The sequence below is a fragment of the Megalobrama amblycephala genome, linkage group LG20 (assembly GCF_018812025.1).
Source record: "Megalobrama amblycephala isolate DHTTF-2021 linkage group LG20, ASM1881202v1, whole genome shotgun sequence".
Classification (NCBI taxonomy): Eukaryota; Metazoa; Chordata; class Actinopteri; order Cypriniformes; family Xenocyprididae; genus Megalobrama; species Megalobrama amblycephala.
In genome coordinates, this window is record NC_063063.1 from 8,224,361 (window position 1) to 8,245,584 (window position 21,224).

The 21,224-nt window shown below is 38.2% G+C and overlaps 1 protein-coding gene across 2 annotated transcripts; it reads right to left on the minus strand.

Annotated features, from left to right (window-relative positions):
* Nucleotides 1-3,376: 3,376 nt before the first annotated feature.
* Nucleotides 3,377-17,963, minus strand: fam117ab (family with sequence similarity 117 member Ab). 2 transcript variants are annotated; one of them, XM_048171144.1, is made up of 8 exons: nucleotides 17,611-17,963; nucleotides 15,477-15,631; nucleotides 13,447-13,566; nucleotides 13,199-13,285; nucleotides 7,683-7,796; nucleotides 7,357-7,507; nucleotides 4,227-4,374; nucleotides 3,377-4,144 (listed from the first exon to the last, which is right to left on the minus strand). In XM_048171144.1, exons 1-8 carry the CDS (start codon nucleotides 17,738-17,740, stop codon nucleotides 3,961-3,963), a joined length of 1,089 nt encoding a protein of 362 aa, XP_048027101.1. In that variant the 5' UTR covers nucleotides 17,741-17,963; the 3' UTR covers nucleotides 3,377-3,960. The 2 variants fall into 2 exon arrangements, with proteins under 2 accessions (XP_048027101.1, XP_048027102.1); XM_048171145.1 differs by having other exon boundaries at nucleotides 3,378-4,144; nucleotides 4,227-4,347; nucleotides 17,611-17,962.
* Nucleotides 17,964-21,224: the final 3,261 nt, after the last annotated feature.

The window sequence follows — 21,224 nt, forward strand, 5'->3', positions numbered from 1 at the left end:
CTTTACATGGCTGTTGAAACTCAGGTCTGACTCCAAAATCACACTAAGATTCCTGACTTGATTTTTAGTTGTTTGACCCCTAGAGTGAAGGTATGCATTCACTTTGAGAACTTCATCTTTGTTTCCAAACGCAATGACTTCAGTTTTGTCTTTGTTTAACTGGAGGAAGTTTAGGCACATCCAATTTTTAATTTCATCAATGCATTGTCATGGGGCTGTAGTCGTTAGGTAATAGGGCTAGGTAAATCTGTGTGTCATCTGCATAGCTAATACACTAATACAATTCATGGAAAGATGGCAAACTAAAATGTATTAAACATTTACATAGAAATATATGAGAAATATATGTCATTAATAGCCATAAAATAAGTAAATTAGCCAATTTTGTTTAAATTAAGGATTGCAGAAATGAGTACACCCTAGATTTAATTCAACAAATGTATAATATTCTAGCACTTAGTATGCCCTCCATAATTTTGAATATACTGCTCTGACCTCTCTTGGCACGGAGTGTACAAGTTCATGACAAAGTGTCACATCTGTCCTGTTTAACTCCCGGATAATGAGCTCCTTAAATGCCTTGATCTTTAATGGGGAGTGTTGCTCAACTCGTCTCTACAGAATCCCCTACAGGTGCTCAAGAGTGTTAAGATTGAGTGCAATACATGTCCACAGAAGGTTTTTCACCTTGGGAGAATGCATATCCTCATTGTCATGTAGAAAAAATGGCTAACAATGCAGGGAATGAGGAAAGGGTAACATCTTCTGTTTCAAGTTTGTGTATTAAATTACACAGTGGTGTGGGAATTCATGACAGCATTGATAAAGCACAACTCCCTCACACCTTCAGCACTCATACATCCCTATAAGAGCTTTACTAGCACTGAACTTTACTGTGGGAACCAGGCACTTCTCACTGTACTCCTCCTCTAGCAACACCATAACATTTTGGATGCTGTTAGATCCAAAATGATTGATTTGGTCTCATAAGACCAGAGTATCGATTCCCAGAATCTGTATTTTGTAAATACGGGCTTTGGAAATGGCTAACTGACTTTATTGTGCTTTGGCTACAGTAGGTAGTTCCAGTGAGAACAACAACCATACATGTCATTTCTGCAGACTGCATCTTACTCTGTGAGATAAACAGTCACTCTTTTCATAGCTTTTGCGGTCTCTGAGACACTTGCTTGGTATTTCTATTTCTCCTGCTCTGTCTAGCAAAAAAATCCCTCATCACTAAATGAAAGCTTAAAATGAAGGCCTGATTATTTCAGGGTGCTTGTCACAAGTCCATTGTTTTTGAATTTCTGTGTTACTTTTGCTATATTTTCACACTTAAAACAATGATTTGGTAATTCTCTTGTACCACTGTCCTCTTTTGTGCTAAGAAATAAGTCTCCTGACAGTTCTCTCCCAAGTGGTTCCATTGTTGTCAGTATTAAGTCTGAGAATGATTCGGTGGGCTATATAATACTTAACTGTCAAGAAATTACTTCTCTTTAAATGTTTTGGTTCAACATTCTTACCTGTTGATCAAACATTGCCTTAACCAGAAAATTTTTATTTTGTTTTATTTAGTAACTTTTAGGAGGGTGTACTCATTTTTGCTACACAACATTTTATCGCCTTGATAAGAAAATCTTATTTTCCTGAATAATTTTGACATGCTTCTTTGGTAATTGATTAAACAGACTTGCTGGAACATTATATCTCTAAAGAACCCTAACATGTCTTCTAAGTAATTAAGTAATTGCTGACTTTCAGAAGTTTCAGAGGGGGTGTACTCATTTATGCTGTGCACTGCAACTATAGTTATATAACTATAACAATAACTAGTTATAACTATAACAAATATAGCCTTATAAGGCTTAATCTAAGTCCTATCTGTGAAACCAGGCCTAACTAATATCAGGAAAATAAGTGAAATCTCAAGGTAGGCGTGTACATGAGATTTCTTTTTTTTTTTTTCTTAGTACATTCTGGGAAGGTTATTTTGGGAAAAAAGAGAACATTTTAGAATGTTCCCAAGTGGGAACCAAATGTGATAGGAAATTGAATCGTGAAAAAACTGTAAGGGCACACAAATTAAGTTTTTCTGTTTAGTGCAGATTACATTATGTGAGACAGTCTTGCCATTCAAAATCAGTTTACTATTTCTCAAAATGCACCCACTTTGAAGATAGTAAGATTGAATAGACATTCAGTCACTATTCTTGCTAATTCCTCCTTTATCAGTGCCAAAAACATACTGCAGACATTCAAGGATTTTTAAATTGATTTATAGCAATAAAACAATAATAAAAAAACAAGATTGATGAATCATCAATTTGCATGTAGTTTCCCCCAAGCACTTCCCAACAAGAAGGCCAATAGTTCAAACTAATACATTTGAACATAAAGCATTTTAACCTAAACTTAAAACATCAACAAAAATCATGTGCATTAAATGAGCACATTGAATAAAGAAATAGTCAGATAATGCGTCACCACATTCTATAGCTTATGTTTAGCAAAAACGTATGTGCAAACAGTACAGAGCACCCAACTGATTTTACATTCACGTCCAGATTCATCTATATTCAAGTATAAAATTAACATTTCTATGTACAAGGTACACAATTTTAACACACACAAAAAAAGTAAAGGGTGATATTCACCTTAAAGGGCTAGTTCACCCAAAAATGAAAATTTGATGTTTATCTGCTTACCCCCAGGGCATCCAAGATGTAGGTGACTTTGTTTCTTCAGTAGAACACAAATGATGATATCTAACTCCAACTGTTGCAGTCTGTCAGCCGGGATGGGAATGGGAATTCCATCTATAAGAGTAAAAAAAAACCAAAACAAAAAAACGCACAGACAAATCCAAATTAAACCCTGCGGCTCGTGACGACACATTGATGTCCTAAGACACGAAACAATCAATTTGTCCGAGAAACTGAACACTATTTATATATCTAAAACACCACTATGTCCATCTGCCCTGCGCATCCTTTTAGTCAGGTCAAAAAACGCATTCTGATGACGGAAGTGATGTCTCATGCTTTGCTTAAATGAGTGCGAGAGATCACTTCCATTGTCACAGCACGTTCAGACCTCACTAACCGGATGTGCAGGGCAGACTGACATAGTGGTGTTTTAGAGGTAAAAAATGATATAAATACTGTTCGGTTTCTCGCACAAACCGATCGTTTCATGTCTTAGGACATCAATGTGTCATCACGAGCCGCAGGGTTTAATTTGGATTTGTCTGTGCATGTTTTTTTGACTCTTATAGATGAAGTTCCCACTGACATGCATTATACGACTGACAGACAGCAACTGTTGGAGTTAAAAATCATCATTTGTGATCTACTGAAGAAACAAAGTCACCTACATCTTGGATGCCCTGGGGGTAAGCAGATAAACATCAAATTTTCATTTTTGGGTGAACTATCCCTTTAAATTACACGAATATACCCACCCACAGTACCTTCTTCAATCTTTTCAATAACTGTAACTAAATGAAGCGAAGGTAAAATATAAAAAATAAAACAATTGCCAATATAATTTGTTCATTATAACGCTGAAGTGGGTGGTAAAATACTGATTTAAAATACAAGCATTGTCTTAATAGTACCATTTGTCTTTACATAACAACGAAATCTACTTATTCTTTCCTATTCAACATTCAATATTCAATTGAATTATTGTTAAACCATAAATTTATCATGTCTGCCATTCCAATAGGATATTTTCACCACTCTCACTGTGAGCCATATAAAGAAAGCTGGCACTCTCTTATCACAATTATTTTTTAAATTAGAAAATAAATGTATACATTTTTCAACAATGAAAAATGTAATTTCTAGTAGTAAGGATGCTGAAGCAAGTGCAACATTACAAGCAAAGTACTGAGTGTTTTTAAAGACACAATCGCTTCATCTCTATCTCTCTTTTTCTTTTCTTATCAAGTCATCACTGTCCCACCCAGCAGGACCCTGGAGAAACTGAGAGGCTGCAGATCAGGAAGTCCACTGGAGGAGGAAGGAGGGGCTTCGGGAGATTGACAGGGCAGAAGGCTGAGCCAGTGTGTGTGGTGAAGTTCACTTTGTTGGGGTCGGGGCAAGAGGACACATACACCTGGTCCAAGCCTGGAGGGCTGAATTCAAAGCAAAATGCAGTTAATCAGTCAGAACACCTTAGCAACGACATAGCAACACCATTATGGTATGCCTACTTACACGTTCTCTTCACATACTCGGACTCTCTCACAGCCCTCTGGTGGATCTCTCTGAAAGCAGTAGCTGTTATTAGGCCGTGGTGATGAAGATAACATCAGGATACATGAGTTGACCTCCTCAACTGAGGACAGAGCGGGTTCACAATCAGCTTAAATCAGACAAGAATACATAACATAGTAAGGTGACCAAACGTTTAAAATTAAAAACACACGTGACAATACTTTTTTTGTATGCTTACTATTATAATACTATTATTATAAATTAATTATTATTATAAACACAGTATATATGAAAAATAGTAAATAGTAACCACTACAAATAGCAAACAGATCAAATCAGTATTACATTATAACAAAATACTTACATTTAAATTACACATAAGGATAATTTTTGTAATAATAATAATAATAATGTTATATCAATAAATTTTAACATCATTGTGTTATTAAAAATGGCAATTATGTTTCTACTCATTTTCTGAAATATAAACATTTAAATGGTAGCCATCATAAAAACATTTACAGACATCCCACCACTCCTGGAAGTTCCAGGAGTCACCCGTATACTGATAGCAACTCCCTGACGGCCGCAAATTATATACAATATCACAGAAATCGAGAGTGCGAGACTGAAGCCCTGTTACCACCTGGTATTAAAGGTGCCCTAGATTCAAAAATTGAATTTATCTTGGCATAGTTAAACAACAAGAGTTCAGTACATGGAAAAGACATACAGTGAGTCTCAAACACCATTGTTTCCTCCTTCCTTATATAAATCTCATTTGTTTAAACGACCTCCGAAGAACAGGCGAATCTCAACATAACACCGACTGTTATGTAACAGTCGGGGTGTACGCCCCCAATATTTGCATAATGCCAGCCCATGTTCAAGGGATTACACAAGCCAGTTATTAATGTCTGGAGCTGCACACAGCCGAATCATCAGACTAGGTAAGCAAGAACAACAGCGAAAAATGGCAGATGGAGCAATAATAACTGACATAATCCATGATAGCATGATATTTTTACTGATATTTGTAAATTTTCTTTCTAAATGTTTCGTTAGCATGTTGCTAATGTACTGTTAAATGAGGTTAAATTTACCATCGTTTCTTACTGTATTCACGGAGACAAACACTTGCAGTCTGTATAATGCATAAACACAACTTCATTCTTTATAAATCTCTCCAACAGTGTAGCATTAGCCGTTAGCCACGGAGGACAGCCTCAAATTCACTCAGAATAAAACGTTAACATCCAAATAAATACTTTACTCACATAATTCGAAGCATGCATACAGCATGCATGACGAACATCTTGTAAAGATCCATTTCAGGGTTATATTACATTTACATTTACATTTATTCATTTGGCAGACGCTTTTATCCAAAGCGACTTACAAGTGAGGAATACAACAAGCGAGTCGTCATGACGAGGCAAATAGACAAGAAGTGCTCATAATACAAGTTATAGGCAGTGCTCAGATTATCCTAAGCTACGTTAAGTGCTCACGAAAGAGATGGGTTTTCAGCTGTCTTTTGAATATTGCCAGGGATTCCGCATTCCGGATGAAGGCAGGAAGATCATTCCACCAGCAAGGGACAGTGAATGAGAATGTTCTGGAAAGTGATTTCGTGCCTCTCTGTGATGGTACCACAAGCCTTCGCTCCTTTAATGAGCGCAGGTTTCTGGTAGGAGTGTAGACTCGTAAGAGTGAGTGGAAGTAGGAGGGTGCTGAGCCTGTGGTGGATCTGTAAGCAAGCGTCAACGCCTTGAATTTGATGCGAGCAGCAAGTGGTAGCCAGTGAAGAGAGATGAAGAGAGGCGTGACGTGGGCTCTTTTGGGCTCGTTGAAGACGAGACGTGCTGCTGAGTTCTGAATCATTTGTAGAGGCTTGATTGTGCATGATGGCAGTCCAGCCAGAAGAGCATTGCAGTAATCAAGCCTAGAAATGACCAGAGCCTGGACCAGAAGTTGTGTTGCATGTTCTGTTAGAAAGGGCCTGATTTTCCTGATGTTGTAAAGTGCAAATCTGCATGACCGAGCTGTGTGAACTTTGTAAATGCGCTGTAATATAGTCGACAGCTCGTGTGGCAGGGAGCACGCGATTTAAGGGGGCGGCGCCGAGTGTAAATCAGTGCATTGTTAATGATGCCCCAAAATAGGCAGATAAAAAAATTAATTTAAAAAAATCTATGGGGTATTTTGAGCTGAAACTTCACAGACACATTCAGGAGACACCTTAGACTTATATTACATCTTGTGAAAAAGCATTCTTGGGCACCTTTAAAGGTGATCCTGATCACAAATGGTCAACCAACACCTATTACTGTTTTCACCTGGAAATATTATGTGTTTCCAATGCATTTCCAATGCATTTCCTGCGGCTTACGCGAATGAATGTATAATATAATATAATATAATATAAAAAAGATTAATTCTCAGGACTTAAAAATTGATACCGTTTCATCAAAATGAGAATCGAGAAATCAATATTTTTAACCCAGCTCTATTTTCTAATTTCATTTCACATTTTCATTCTCACAAACTGTGAATAAACTGTATACAATAATTACAACTTTGTTATTTTATGTTTATGCTTTTGGAAATGGATCATTACTATGCCTTATTAGGCTTATTATTTTGCATTTTAGACTTATTATGTAATTGTAAATGTAATTTTTGCAAGTGTAATTGTTTAGTTAATCTTTTTTGAAATTTATTCATATCAGGCTGTACTTTCACCCGTGTGATATAGTTAAGACGTGTGTGTGTGTGGAAATTCACTGTGGCTGTTGAACTTTTGGGAACATCTAAAATTGTGTGAAAAACAAACACACATCCTGTTCAGGCCCTGTTTCGTACATACTGTACGAAAAGTAAAACTGTATTACATTAATCAGTGTAACATGCAGCCCTTCTGTTGGTGAAAAAAATCATTACACAATTACTCTAGTAACCTGCAGGGTATGTAGGTCAGGCTTTTTGCTGTGTATTTAAGGGGTGTTTTGAACATGCTGTAAAATGGGGATAGATTTAGTCAAGGACAGGACACCAACATCGGGGACTGTCTCCGGAAACAGGGACGACTGACCACCTTGATTAAGAGTTTGAAAAAAAAGAAACCTACCAGTGTCAAGATCTAAAAGGCGTTGCGGAGAGCAAGATGTGGCTGAAGATGAAGAGGACTGGGAAGCTACACAAGAAGACTCGATCTGAAATCCACTCCTGGAGCTCAGGTGTGGAACAGGAGCCCTGTGGCCATCAGGAACCTCATATAGCTAAAAAAAGAAAAACAGATACAATTACTTACAGGTTTCCAGTTGTGCAGGTTTGTAAAAAATAAATAAATAACTTAGCATTTGGACTTGAATATCCAGTTTAAATAATATGCAAATTAGCATGATATCAGCCTTCACAATCAGTTAAAACAGTGAAATGTGTTAAGAAACGTACTCTACAGTTGCCAATCGGTGAATGATGTATGAAGACTTTCTCCAGCTCCTGATCTAGTCTCTCTTCACTGTGTCGCAGACGTGATGGCAGTCGAGTCAATGATGTAGCCGAGGACTGAAAAGAGAGGAAACACACAAATATTGATACTATAATTACAAGGGCTTTCCATTGTTATCTTTTGGTTTTATATTGAGTTAATGATATTTGTATCCTTTCTATTGTCAGTGGTCACTCGTTGTTCAGCTTTATATATATATATATATATCTAACTTAGCTCTTAGGACAACTTTGATGAACTTTTTTGATCCACTTCAAATGCTGACTACTATATATACAGAAACTTGGAGTTTGATATACTAAATTAACCGTGATTCACTTTGTGATATAAAGAAATATGATTGCATATTTATAATAGGATCCTAATTTCATGCATTTATTTTATTTTATTTTAATATATTAATAATAATTTATTTAAATACTGAAAGTCTGAGATCCCCTTTTAGGTTGTCCTCAACGTTTTTCTACGTTCCTACATTTTCGTTCACATAATGTAGGTGAACCACAAACAATGGCTGCTTCCAAACTCGCATTCTCTCAAGCAGGTACTTATTTTGAATAATTACTTCACGACCGCTAAAAAGTATGTTCTAAATAGTATGAGGGTGTGTAGTATGAATGTAATCTGGACGTACTACATTTGCCATGCTGTCAATATCATGTGACCTACCAGCATCAGTTGCATCACGTCACTTTATATGCCATTCACAAACCCTCTCCCATGGCCTCATGGGATAGTATAGTAAAGTGCCCATCATATGCACACTTCAGAATCTGAATGTGCCTACTCTTTTAGGAATACTGTGAATTCAGACATACTTCTCTCTTGTTTTTTTTTTTTGTTTTTTTGGTACAAACTGTTTTTCACCTATACAGTAGGGAAGTATGCGATTTCACATACAGCCACAGACTTTAAAGTCCGCGTGAACCAGAAGTTGCAAACGACTTTTCTGCAGTGTTGTGACGTATTTCCAAGTGGAACAGAATATTGAACAGAGGGCAGAGTTTTACTTCAGCGCTCCTCCTCTCCATATCTCGCTCATAGCAGACTAACGGTCCGAGGGGAGTGGTTTACGCGATTTCAACCCAAGCCGTCAAACTGATGTCATTAGAGAAGGGGCACTGTTGCAGAGGGGAGGAGCATTTTCAGATTTTGATTAAATATTACGAAGCCAAACAATTTTTTTGTGTGGATTGACTTGCACGGATGAATTGTTCACCACAAAACTAGCAATTTGAGCTAACAAAATAAATAAGATCAATTTTGATTTCATGTGTATTTTAAAGGCATGCAATGCATCTTCAAACTCCAGAGAATGATGAAAATTACCACATCACACACACTGCACTTCATTTCATGCTCACACTATAAGACAAAGTTAGCAAAGATAAGGGAATGCGTACGGATGTTCATTTATACGCAAGAGCATAAGACAAAAACTTAAAGAGATGGCTTGAGTTTTGATCATTTCAATCCATGCTGGATGGTCTGATTTACTTGTTCGCCTAAACCTTGTATAAAAAATAAATAAAAAAAACACAAGAAAGAGGACAGTTTGCTTTTCGTGCATGACATTTAGGGGCAGCAAAACCAAAACTGACAAAAACCAACATACAGCAAAATGGCATTACACTCTCAAAAAGCTCTTGAATAGGTATATTTCAAAAATTTGGCTAATCAGTAAATAGTTGTTCTCCAATGTCTACCTGAGTGGATTCAGTGTATGGTGTAGAATCATAAATGTTACAAAGGTGGCTAAATGTAGCCGTAAAGCAATATTTAGTGCTCATTTCATTGTCAGCGAGTACTGCAGTATGCTGCATTCTTGTACATGTGATTAATAAAACTATGAAGTGGAGTGTACTTATACCAAGTTTACCATACATATCTAATAAAGTGCTGTGCATGTCATGTGGCAGATGGATGGCCTACAATTTGGTGCTAAATGTAGTAATGGATAAAACCTAACAATAACAATATTTAGAAAAACACCTTTATATCCAACTAAAAATACAAAATGAAATAAAACTGAAACTAACAACCCTGGGGTGTGCAGCTGGCCAGCATGTGTTAAAGCAGAACAGGTTTTGATACAACCACTCTTCCTGTTACATTTTGCAATCCTCCACACTTCCTCTAACATTTGTGTACTTGTGTCAGAATATATCACTTGAGTGCATTTGAAGGCTTCACCCACAGACCACTGAACTCATTTGAATTTCACGAGCATCTAGGAGCTTCTGTTACAGCCAAGAATGAGCCCCCTAAACTACAATACAAATAGAATCTTATTCTAATTTTATATGCAAAAATGTTTCTTAGCACACTGATACATGAAATGCAATCACGCAGATTTCCACACAAGAACAAGCTTGATAAATACTGATAATAACTAAATGTTTACATCTTTTAAATAAAAAGTGATAGTTGTTTGACTGTGCAAAAGTCGCTGCCACTATTCTAGAGTGTTGTGGGTGGTTGCCAGGGTGTTGCCATGTTAGAGTGTTCTGGGTGATTGCTAACTGGCTGCTAACTAAGTAAAAAACAAACAAACAAACCAAAAAAACACTAGTCTCTAAGGCCCTGTTTACACCTGGTATTAAGATGTGTTTTGGTTGATTGGATCACAAGTAGAAGAGGGAGACACATTCCCGTTTACACCTGGTATTTTCACAAGTTTGCCTGCCCATTTAATGGTAAAACAAACTTGGCTTGCTGTCCTCGAAGGAGGCTTGAACCCGAGGCTCGGCTCGAGCTCTGAGTAAACCCCCCCTATACTGCATAGAGAGAGAATAAGAGAAATAAAGGATGAGATGGGGAGGAAGAGGGATGCTGGAAAAATTGTCGCTGGGATGACGCAGTGACTGCTGCTTATATAAGCTTGTAATGATGATTGACAGGACTGAATGTTTAGGCTCCTCCCGAACCTACATTTGGAACTACATTTAATTCTCTCTTTTGTCCGTTTCCCAAAATGTTTACGCATTACGTCAGTAGGCAGTCTTTTGTGGCTGTCTGAACACATTCGACCACATGAGCATCTATACTACAAAAGCAATCCAAACGAATGCGTTTTCAACTACCTCTGGAAGGGGTCGAAAGTGGACAAGCTCAAAACTTTTTAGACCCCGTTTACACATGTATTTAGCAAAAACGTATCGACCAAAACAAATCTTAATACAGTACCAGGTGTAAACAGGGCCTATGATATGGTTGGGGTCCCTCCTTAAAGGATTAGTTCACTTTCAAATGAAAATATCTAGCTTCCGCCAGACTGTCCTCCGTATTCAAATTACTCAAAAAAATAAATAAATAAATAAAAAAAATAAAAATAAAAATACACCAAGGATGGCTGAAAGGAGGGTGAGTAAAGCTTGGGGTAATTTTCATTTGAAAGTGAACTAATCCTTTAAATGCAAGTCTGCAAACATTTAATATAACACTAAGTGAAAGTAGCCCACCTTGTTGGCAGAGGCTATTTACTTCACGCTCAATTGTCTGGTTGAGACAGACAAAATTACAGTAGAATCCTGTTCAATAATATGAGCAGAGGCATGAGTAAGAATGGTGAATTTAGCTTTTACCAGAGTTTGAATCCACCTTTTCCGATCCCGTCCATTCTTTTTCTCATCTCCCATCATCTCGGAGAGGTGTTTATTTTTAAATAATAATGAAAGAAATATTTGAAAAGTGGAAATAAAGTGTTCTTAATGCGTATTTAATAGGCCTATAATTGAGGGTTCCGCGACCGGGAGCTTGGTTCGCATTGCCGGCAGTAAGTCAGACCTGTTCCCGGTGCGTGTTGGACTCCGGCAGGGCTGCCCTTTGTCACCGGTCCTGTTCATTATCTTTATTGACAGGATTTCTAGGCGCAGCCAGGGGCCGGAGAGAGTCCGGTTTGGGGACCATAGGATTTCGTCGCTGCTTTTTGCAGATGATGTTGTCGTGTTGGCTCCATCAAACCAGGACCTTCAGCACGCACTGGGACGGTTTGCAGCCGAGTGTGAAGCGGCTGGGATGAGAATCAGCACCTCCAAGTCCGAGGCCATGGTTCTCAGCTGGAAAAGGGTGGCTTGCCCCCTTCAGGTTGGTGGAGTAGTCCTGCCTCAAGTGGAGGAGTTTAAGTATCTTGGGGTCTTATTCACGAGTGAGGGAAGGACGGAGCGGGAGATTGACAGGCAGATCGGTGCAGCTACTGTAGTAATGCAGTCGATGTACCGGTCCGTCGTGGTGAAGAAGGAGTTGAGCTGTGAGGCGAAGCTTTCGATTTACTGGTCAATCTATGTTCCAACTCTCACCTATGGTCTTGAGCTTTGGGTCATGACCGAAAGAATGAGATCCCGGATACAGGCGGTCGAAATGAGTTTCCTCCGTAGGGTGGCTGGGCGCTCCCTTAAGCCGGGGACACACCTAACGATTAGCTTAAACATTCTAAGACTGAACTGAACACACATACCAATTGTTTCCTTCGACGGGAGCCGATTTATATACTCACACATGGAATTTGAACACCGACTGTAATCGCAGACTGAACGCAACTGGTTCTGACTGGACGCCTATGATAATTAGCCTTACAATCGTTAAGTGTGTGCGTGGCTTTAGAGATAGGGTGAGGAGCTCGGTCACTCGTGAGGAGCTCAGAGTAGAGCCGCTGCTCCTCCACATCGAGAGGAGCCAGCTGACGTGGCATCTGTTCCGGATGCCTCCTGGACGCCTCCCTGGGGAGTTGTTCCGGGCATGTCCCACCAGGAGGAGGCCCTGGGGAAGACCTAGGACACACTGGAGGGACTATGTTTCTCGGCTGGCCTGGGAAACGCCTCGGAATACCCCCGGAAGAGCTGGAGGAAGTGTCTGGGGAGAGGGAAATCTGGGCGTCTCTGCTTAGACTGCTGCCCCCGCGACCCGGCCCCGGATAAGCGGAAGAAAATGAATGAATGAATGAATGAATGAATGAATGAATGAATGAATGAATAATTGAGGGTACCACTGGATGTGATGCTACATGCTAAGCTAAAAGGCCCTTGCAAACAGATCCCAACTTCCAGCTATTCTGCTCGCCAATGTACATTCTGTGGATTTTAACTTTAGCGATCTTGGTTAGAAACCTGATTATCTTCTTCTAACATACCATAAATATACACTGAATGTTATTATTATTGTTTTATAATATACACTATACAATGAGACTGAGGTGCAAATAGTATCTGCCACTATTTGGATTAAGTACAAACAGAATCTAACAATATTCGCACTTTGCGCAAAATTCTGCTATTTTCACAAATAGCGGCTGACTTAAAATGCAACCACAATTAAATTCTGAATAGCTTTGTTTAATCTTATTTTATTTTAAGGTTGAAAAGAGAAATGAGGATTGGGAATGAGGAACCAGGGAGCATAGAACAACGAGAAAGAGAGAATGATAGTGTGTGTGTGTGAGAGAGTGTGTGTGTGTTAGTACCTGATGTTGGTTGTGCAGTTTCTCTTGGTTGTCTACTGGAAAAGCTGACCTTTGCTTCTGTTGCAGTTGTTGTTTCAACTTGGAAAACTTAAAAACAAAAAAAGTGTAAGGACAGAAAAGAGCAGAGAAACAACAGACAGAGAAACAACAGAGTCAAAATACATGCAACCACACATGAACTTTCGATAGCTTCAAGCAATTTTCATAACAGAAGTGAAGCAGCATGTTTATTGTGCAGTTTGTCTTACCGATGAACTTGCACACACGTCACTTCCATCCTGGAGATGTTCTGCATTTCCCCATGATGCCGAGCGTTTGTGAAATCTAACAGCTGTCGTTTCAGCTCCAGCTAACCATGCTTGTGGCGTCTTTAACAAAAATAGCAACCATCATAAATACATACAGCTACACTACACATTTTGTTTAGACAACAATTGTGTTGTACTGGGCTGGCTGATTTTTAAAGGGATAGTTCATGTTCATTGAATCAGTCAAGTGTTATTCAAAACGAGTTGTGCTGTGACATATTGTCGTGAATTCAAAAATTGGAATATGGCATCCATTTGGACTTTTCATGGTGCATTTCTGTTTTTTTTTTTTTTAAATTGACCCCATCTATTTTATAAATGCTTATTATAGATCTTATTGTGAACGATTCATTCATGTATATGTTTGTTTGTTTTTTGACCTCGTAATGTTCAATTTAAATGTCATAACTGGATCTCCCAGTGAAAATGACTGCTGTCGTACATGTATCTCACATCTTAAAATCCAATCAACAACCAATAAATACAGTAGAATCAAGTCCCTGACCCATATATATATATATATATATATATATATATATATATATATATATATATATATATATATATATATATATATATATATATATATATATATATATATATATATATTTGATAAGCTGTTACACATGGATGTACATCAAAATTCAGAAGAAAAGATCTGCTTGTCTGTTTGCATGCATTCATTCTATAGAAAAACAGCTGTGTGAACATCCCACTAAATGTCATCTTTTGTTTCATGGAATAAAGAGTTTGGAACCAGAAGCCATCACATCCCTCTAACAAATCGATATGAGGTTTTCAGTGAACGATTCCTAAAATTTTGCCTTTGGTCCCCCATAATCTTGAATATTTGGTTACACCCTTGTTTTACTCACAAGGTTGAGTAAAGTAAGACAGAAGTCTCATTTTTGGGTAAACTAGTACAATCAGATTTATTGTTATTAACCAGCATCACAGGCAAATAAAATACATTTACCATAGAGAGACTGGAAGTGGGTAAAACAGTCTTAAGTCGACAATATAAAAGGAAGGGTGAAATTTTAGCTTAGGTTATAAAGGAACAGAAAACAGATGATATTTAAAAATGTGAAAAGCTAATGCCCTCACTTCCCTTCACAGCTGAGCTGAACAACTGCAGTAAATCATAGGCTGTGATGTAATAGCCTAGTTTGTGCACAGTGCACGCCATGGTAACAGTGATTGTGTCAGAAGATACCGTAGAAATATAATGTAATAGAAATATATACTGCATGGCCCAGTTTACACTTGTATTAACATCCGTCTCAGGTGAGTCAGCTAAGACACGCTGCTGTTAAACTTGTCCAATTGTGATCAGGGCATCTGAAACTGATGTTGATTCTAAAAGTGGATGCACTAGGTGTAGACCAGGCCAATGATTACCATATTCATGTACCATAGCATTTATATGGAATACCACAGTCCACAGTCTACTTCCAATCAAATGGAACCTTAAAACCGTTTGATCAGCAGGATTGAGCAACGCAAAACAACATGACAGCACCCGTCCATTTTTCTCCACAGCACTCAGATTAAACCAATGAGAGATGCAGACAGTGAGAATGAGAACAAATGAGAGCAGCACTCACTCAAGATCTATTTGTTTGACTAGAATCTCTAAAATTCCCACACTCTTAAAAATAAAGGTTCTTTATTGGCATCTATGGTTCCATGAAGAACATTTAACATCCATGGAACCTTTCCATTCCACAAAAGGTTCTTAGATTTTTTAAAATGTTCTTGACAGTGACACTAACAAAAAAATGGTTCTTTTAAGAACCGTTGTCTGAAAGGTTCTTTGGGGAAGCAAAAATGGTTCTTCTATTGCATTGTCGTGAAAAACCTCTTTATTTTTACATCACATACTTCACAGACTCTGACTAATGGCTGAGCCGGTGATATGATGGACTAGAATCTATTATGGACTCGGATTATAATTTGAATCGCTTCACCTGTGTGGATTTGTCTTCCCTGCAGTGTCTGCTGGGACTGTGTTTGTCACCCACTTTGGGCCACTGGCCTTGCAAGTACGGACCCACAATCGCATCCAAAGATAGAGTGCGCCGAATCCGAGTCTGCAGACGCCACTCTGATTTGGTCCAATCACCTGAGGAACGAAGAAAGCTTGTGTAGTGAATAAAAAGGCTTTCAGACAAAACAAATCACAGTATATTGCATGGAGAGAAAACAAGTGCTAAGCCATTATCTATAAACTTCAATGAGGAAACTACTAAACTTCTTGTTCTAATAAATGTGTGTATTGCAAAAAAAGTTGTAATAATAATAAAAAAATTGATCCTATATCCTCTTTTGTATTAAACTTCACCATTCACTGGTCTAGATCATAAAAGTTAGTGAATTACTGGATATGAAAAAGATAGACATTATTTATTACATTGGGATCTCTAAAATTTAACACTTTGAGCTGTAAAGATTAAAGGTGCAATATGTAATATTTTCTGTCCGCTAGAGGCCTATTCAAAACAAAGGCGTAGCTTGATGATGCCAAGTTTGAGTGCAGAATCTTGGGACATGTGGTCTTTACCTCAACGGACGGTGGAATAGAATTGGGATAGGACTCGGGAAGAAATCATGTTCATGGATGTGATTATTTACGTTACTGTAGTATGAAGCAGAGCAGGACCGAGTGTTGTGGGAGCTGAACGAGGCCGCTGGAGCGATTGCGCAACACACTCCGCGAGCAGCGGAACTTTTATTATGCCACAATCGCCGGCGCCGCTTCCGCTTTTCTGGTCATGAGTATGAGGTAACGCAGCTCTGTTTATAATATTAGATACATTTGAGAGTGTTGAAAATTATGTTATAACGTTACTCTGTGCATTCACTCGGCGGCTGCTCTGAGACATGTGTTTGAGACACCCTGCAGTAAGATAGATCGATTTTAGAATATCATATTAAATGCTGGATGGCTTGTGTTGATAAATGGTATGCAATTAATTTTAAAACGTATTGTATGATGGAGAAAATTCTTTATTACTGTTACTAAAAATAAAGCTGCTTCTGATTGTGCCATGTTAGCTACAATCTATCAAGAAAATTATCTATACTATCAAGAAAATTAGATTTAGCCTAAACAATAAGACTAAACGTGTTGAGCCATGTAACAATAATTAGTTTTCAGTCTATAAATATATCAAAACAGTTGTTCCATTGTCTATTACAACATGTAAAAAAAGCGTCTTTGGTGTTTCCATGGCTTCTACAAAATAAAACTGGAAACCGAGGGTAAAGCGGGTATGACGCAATTGATAGGCAACTCACACGTCCCAAAGCCTTGTTTAAAATTGCAATTTTCTCATGATTTACAAATAGTTGCAAACATTTGGGTTATTTTAAGTACTCAACTGAACAAAATATATAACACTGGCCTAGTGGTTTTGGGATATTTTACTGCAAAATTCTTACATATTGCACCTTTAACATGAATTTCACAATGTCTTAGCATTTGGATTGTCTGTCTTTTGCTTTAAAGACAGTAACAATGTAGATGGCATGAACAAAATTCTTGAAAAATGTTCTCCACCATGATTTGAGATGTTTCAAAGAGCATTTTGTGCTTCAAAGGAAGCAGGAAAATGTGAACTTTAGTACAAAGGAGTTCACATGACCAGTGTTACCAATTGTATTATTTGATTAGTGAAATATCAGAAATATTTCTTCTTCATTCTTATCCAAATGTTATAAAAGTTCCTTGTTTCATAAATTACTTTTTATCAAAAAAAGCTTCTTTATTTCCAGCTTTAATATAAAGCCAGTGTTTGTAATTAATAATGATGATATGTTGCTATGCACCACCAAAGTCCAGAAGAAAACTGTAAGGTGGATAGATGAAATACACTTGGAGAAAATAAGGAACCATATTAATTAAAAAGCCCAAAACAGTTTAATGCTCAAATAAGCTTAATAAAGTAATTAATTTAAGCGGTTAGATCGTTTAAAGCATATAAAACCCCAAATTCAAGTAATAATGTGGTTGCAAACTCAATCATTCACATAGCATTTCCTGTTAAAGTGGCTTAGATCATTTGTGATAGTCACTGATGAGTATTAGGCCTATTACTTCACCTGAAGTGATATTTGTGACGGCAGCTCCAGCTGGTTTGTGCAGTGTGAAGGGAAAAGTAGCTTTAAGAGGCTGGAGACCTGATCCGCTCCTGGACATCTTCATTTCTCCACAAACACTCACTGGCGTCATGAGCTCAAACGCTTCTTTTTGTCTGTGTAGTTACATAAAAACTGCGTAGAAGACGACGCGTGCAAAAATCTAGTTTCTTAACTACACAGATAACTAGAAGACATAATTAATCGTATAAGTATACGATTATACGATTGAGAGAAAAGTTCCTCTACTGCTCGACACGGACTGACACAGAACTCTGCCTATCAAGACGCTCTGTCGGATCTTTCATTCATTTTAGGAAGTGGGCGGATATCTTCAGAATTCGCCTTTTGATTGGCTAAAAGAAATGGCTATCCAGAAATACACCGTAATAGCAGGTTTATGGGTTTAACTTAAACATTTTATTGTCGAATATGTACAATTGCAAATGAGATTTGTATGGAAGCTTGAAATAAACAATAATGTAATTGCGACTACATTTTTTCCTTGTATTTGTGATACTATTTCAGAATGAGAAGCCTTGAAGAAAGAGTATGATAACAAATGGTTCATTTGAGGTGAACTATTCCTTCTAGATTCTTTCTTTGTTGTCAAATGTATCCTATTAAGTAACTGTACAGTGCATTAGGCAGTGCTAGACACAGTTATTCGATGATATTGTCTAATTGTTTTGGAAACTATCATATTGAATTGTGAGTAAAACATTCATTCACATATTTAAACTGCTTTACATTTGTCATATCTATGTATAGAGGTGGTATTTCTTCCATGGGTGTAACAGTCCCATCCCTGTGGGTGTCTTCAGCATGTATTGTTGGAGATAACCTTCCTCCAAATGACTGAAGACCAGGGAGTGCAATCAGTGGTGGTTTGCATAGGGTGGAGCTTTGTGTGAGATAACATCTTCTGAATATGCCCATTTTTGCAGAAGAGCCATTTTGTGGTCTGTGCACTCACTAGTTTTTGTATTTCTTTTTTAAAAGTGTGCTTGTATTATTTTTCTTTATAGTGAATTATATTTTGTTATCTGTGGTTTACATTTATTCTATTTTCATATTTCAGGATTCCAGAGAGTTTTAGGAATATGAATACTGAGAGACTTTTACATATTTCAAAGGATGTTTTTGAGGTTTTCAAGACATACAGTGATCCAAGAATGCTTTCTCATTTTGTATTTCACATGAGGAAAATGTGTGTTTTTTTGGCCACACATCCGACAGGAAGGGCTTTTTCTTTTACTCTTTAGTACTCTTAGTATTTAGTTATTTTGAAGTCATTCTTTAGCTTCACCCTGCTGCATGCTGAGATATTAATCAAGTGTCACATCTTTTTAGTAAACCACCGGTCCCCATTTTGCATTTAGACACTTCTGTTAGGTTCTTTTTACTGCAACAGTCCACAGTGAACAAATGATGCTGACCTTTGACACATAATTGACACTTGTTCTTTGTTTGACCCCTGGGTCACAGTGACCCTAAATTCAAGTCATGTTGTAATGAGTGTCACAGTGACATCTGGAGGAGGAACAGGTTTGAAATAGATTAGAATGATGTGTTCCATGCATATGAGACAACAGAACGTTATGCATTTATATGAGATTTTATCAACCATCCAGAACACCCCAGCTAACAAAAATATATTTCAAGAAAATTATGCTAATGTTGCTAAAGTTATAAAAGTTAATGTTATTTCTCATTGTTCCCTAAATGTTCAAAATGGACTAATATTTTGAGAACATTAATAGAACAGATCACTTTGAATGAGCATTCTATTAACATTTGTTAATAACTTGATTTGAGGCTGAGCCTTCTGGCCCTAGCAACCACAGCAATATATTTAAAGGGTTAGTTCACCCAAAAATGAAAATTCTGTCATTAAAGGTGCTAAAGAGGATGTTTGTTTTATACATTTTTGCAATATTACTTGAAACTGTCTTTACTAACTGATAAAAGACTATTTATTAGGTGCACTGAAAGTAATAATATTAATATACATCATCTGTGCACAAGGTAGGGCCTTAAAAACATCAGCCAATCGTTTACGCGATCATCGCGTAAATGATTGGCCCTCTGGCTTGTCAATCACTGCCGTGACATTCCTTGTGAGAGACGTGCGCGGATTGGCCCTCTGGCTTGTCAATCACTGCCGTGACGTTCCTTGTGAGAGACGAGCGCGGCTGCGCGCTCCAGTAACTTTCCACACTCCACAGGCGCTGCATGCAATGTTTTTGTCAGGAGACCGGAATAACAACTGCAGATTATGAGTTACCTGCGGTGAGTCCGACATAATGAATCCAAAAAACACGACACAGCGAATGCCGGTGGTAAACACTCGTGTTCCAATACTTGTGCACGAGTTTTGGGAGGCGTTCCTTTGAAATGAGCTGTGAAGGAGGGGGGCTGTTCTTACGCATGCGCTCATTTCAAAAACTCAGTAACAGTCTTTGGATTCTCAGTCGACGAAAAAATCCTCTCTATCACCTTTAATTATTCACCCTCATGTCGTTCCACACCCGTAAGACCTTTGTTCCTCTTTGGAACACAAATTAAGATGTTTTTGATAAAATCTGAGAGGAATATTACTTGTCCATAGATAGCAATATTATCACCACTTTGAAGGTCCAGAAAGGTACTAAAGACATTGTTAAAAAAGTCGATGTGACTGCAGTGGTTCAACCACATACCTTTTTACGTTCAGCGCTTCCAGGTTCTACGCTGACTGATTATTGGCCGGCTCCTGCGACAGAATTACACGAATGTGTCGAGCAGCTCACGTGAACACAGCCTCGGCCAATACTGAGCCAGCGTTCGGAAGTAAACACAGAAGCTCTCCAACGCATTCACTGTGCCAAATGCGTAACAGACTGACAGGGAAGAGGGAAATTGTTGAATAAAGTCACAGTCCTAGATGGCCATTCAGCTCGGGGTCTGTGGACAGGTCACCATCTTTTACGGCACATAAATTTGCCTGGAGATGAGGGCTGTATTTCTGGCTCTGAAATACTTCCTCCAAGATCTCAGAGGTTGCCATACATGAGGCTAACACATCATTAGTTGCATACATAAATCACCAGGGCAATTCTGTTTGTGCCAGATCTCATCCTTCTTGGTAAGAGCAGTCTACATCCCTGGTAACTGAATCAGGGAGCAGACATCATGTTGAGGCAGGGGCTTAGGCCCGCGGAATGGAGACTTCACCCAAAATTGGAGTTGATCTGGCAGAGCTTTGACAAAGCAGTTTGGTTTTCAGACCTGATATCTCTCCTGGATAGCCCTCCTTGGGAGATTCCCATTCAGAGGGATCTTCTGTTTCAGACAGGAGCACAATTTATCACCCCCCTCCCAAGATATGGAGACTATGGGTCAGGCCACTGACCCACCAACTCTTAGGCATTGGTCTTTCAACTGAGGTTGTTGAGACCATCCTAAGTGCTAGGGCTCCATCCATGAGGAAATTGTACACCCTCAAGTGGAGGTTCTTTTCCTTGTGATGCAGAGAGTGCCACTTGGACCCATTTAATTGCCATCTTGGTTTAGTCCTGGAGTTCTTGCAAGATCGC

Excerpts from the sequence above, each read along its gene's own strand:
- fam117ab (XM_048171144.1), bottom strand. The coding sequence starts at position 17,740 with ATGACGCCAGTGAGTGTTTGTGGAGAAATGAAGATGTCCAGGAGCGGA. Across the intron at positions 15,632-17,610 it reads CGTCACAAATATCACTTCAG|GTGATTGGACCAAATCAGAG; the intron begins GTGAAGTAATAG and ends TTCGTTCCTCAG. Across the intron at positions 4,375-7,356 it reads CCTTTTAGATCTTGACACTG|CTGATTGTGAACCCGCTCTG; the intron begins GTAGGTTTCTTT and ends GTCTGATTTAAG.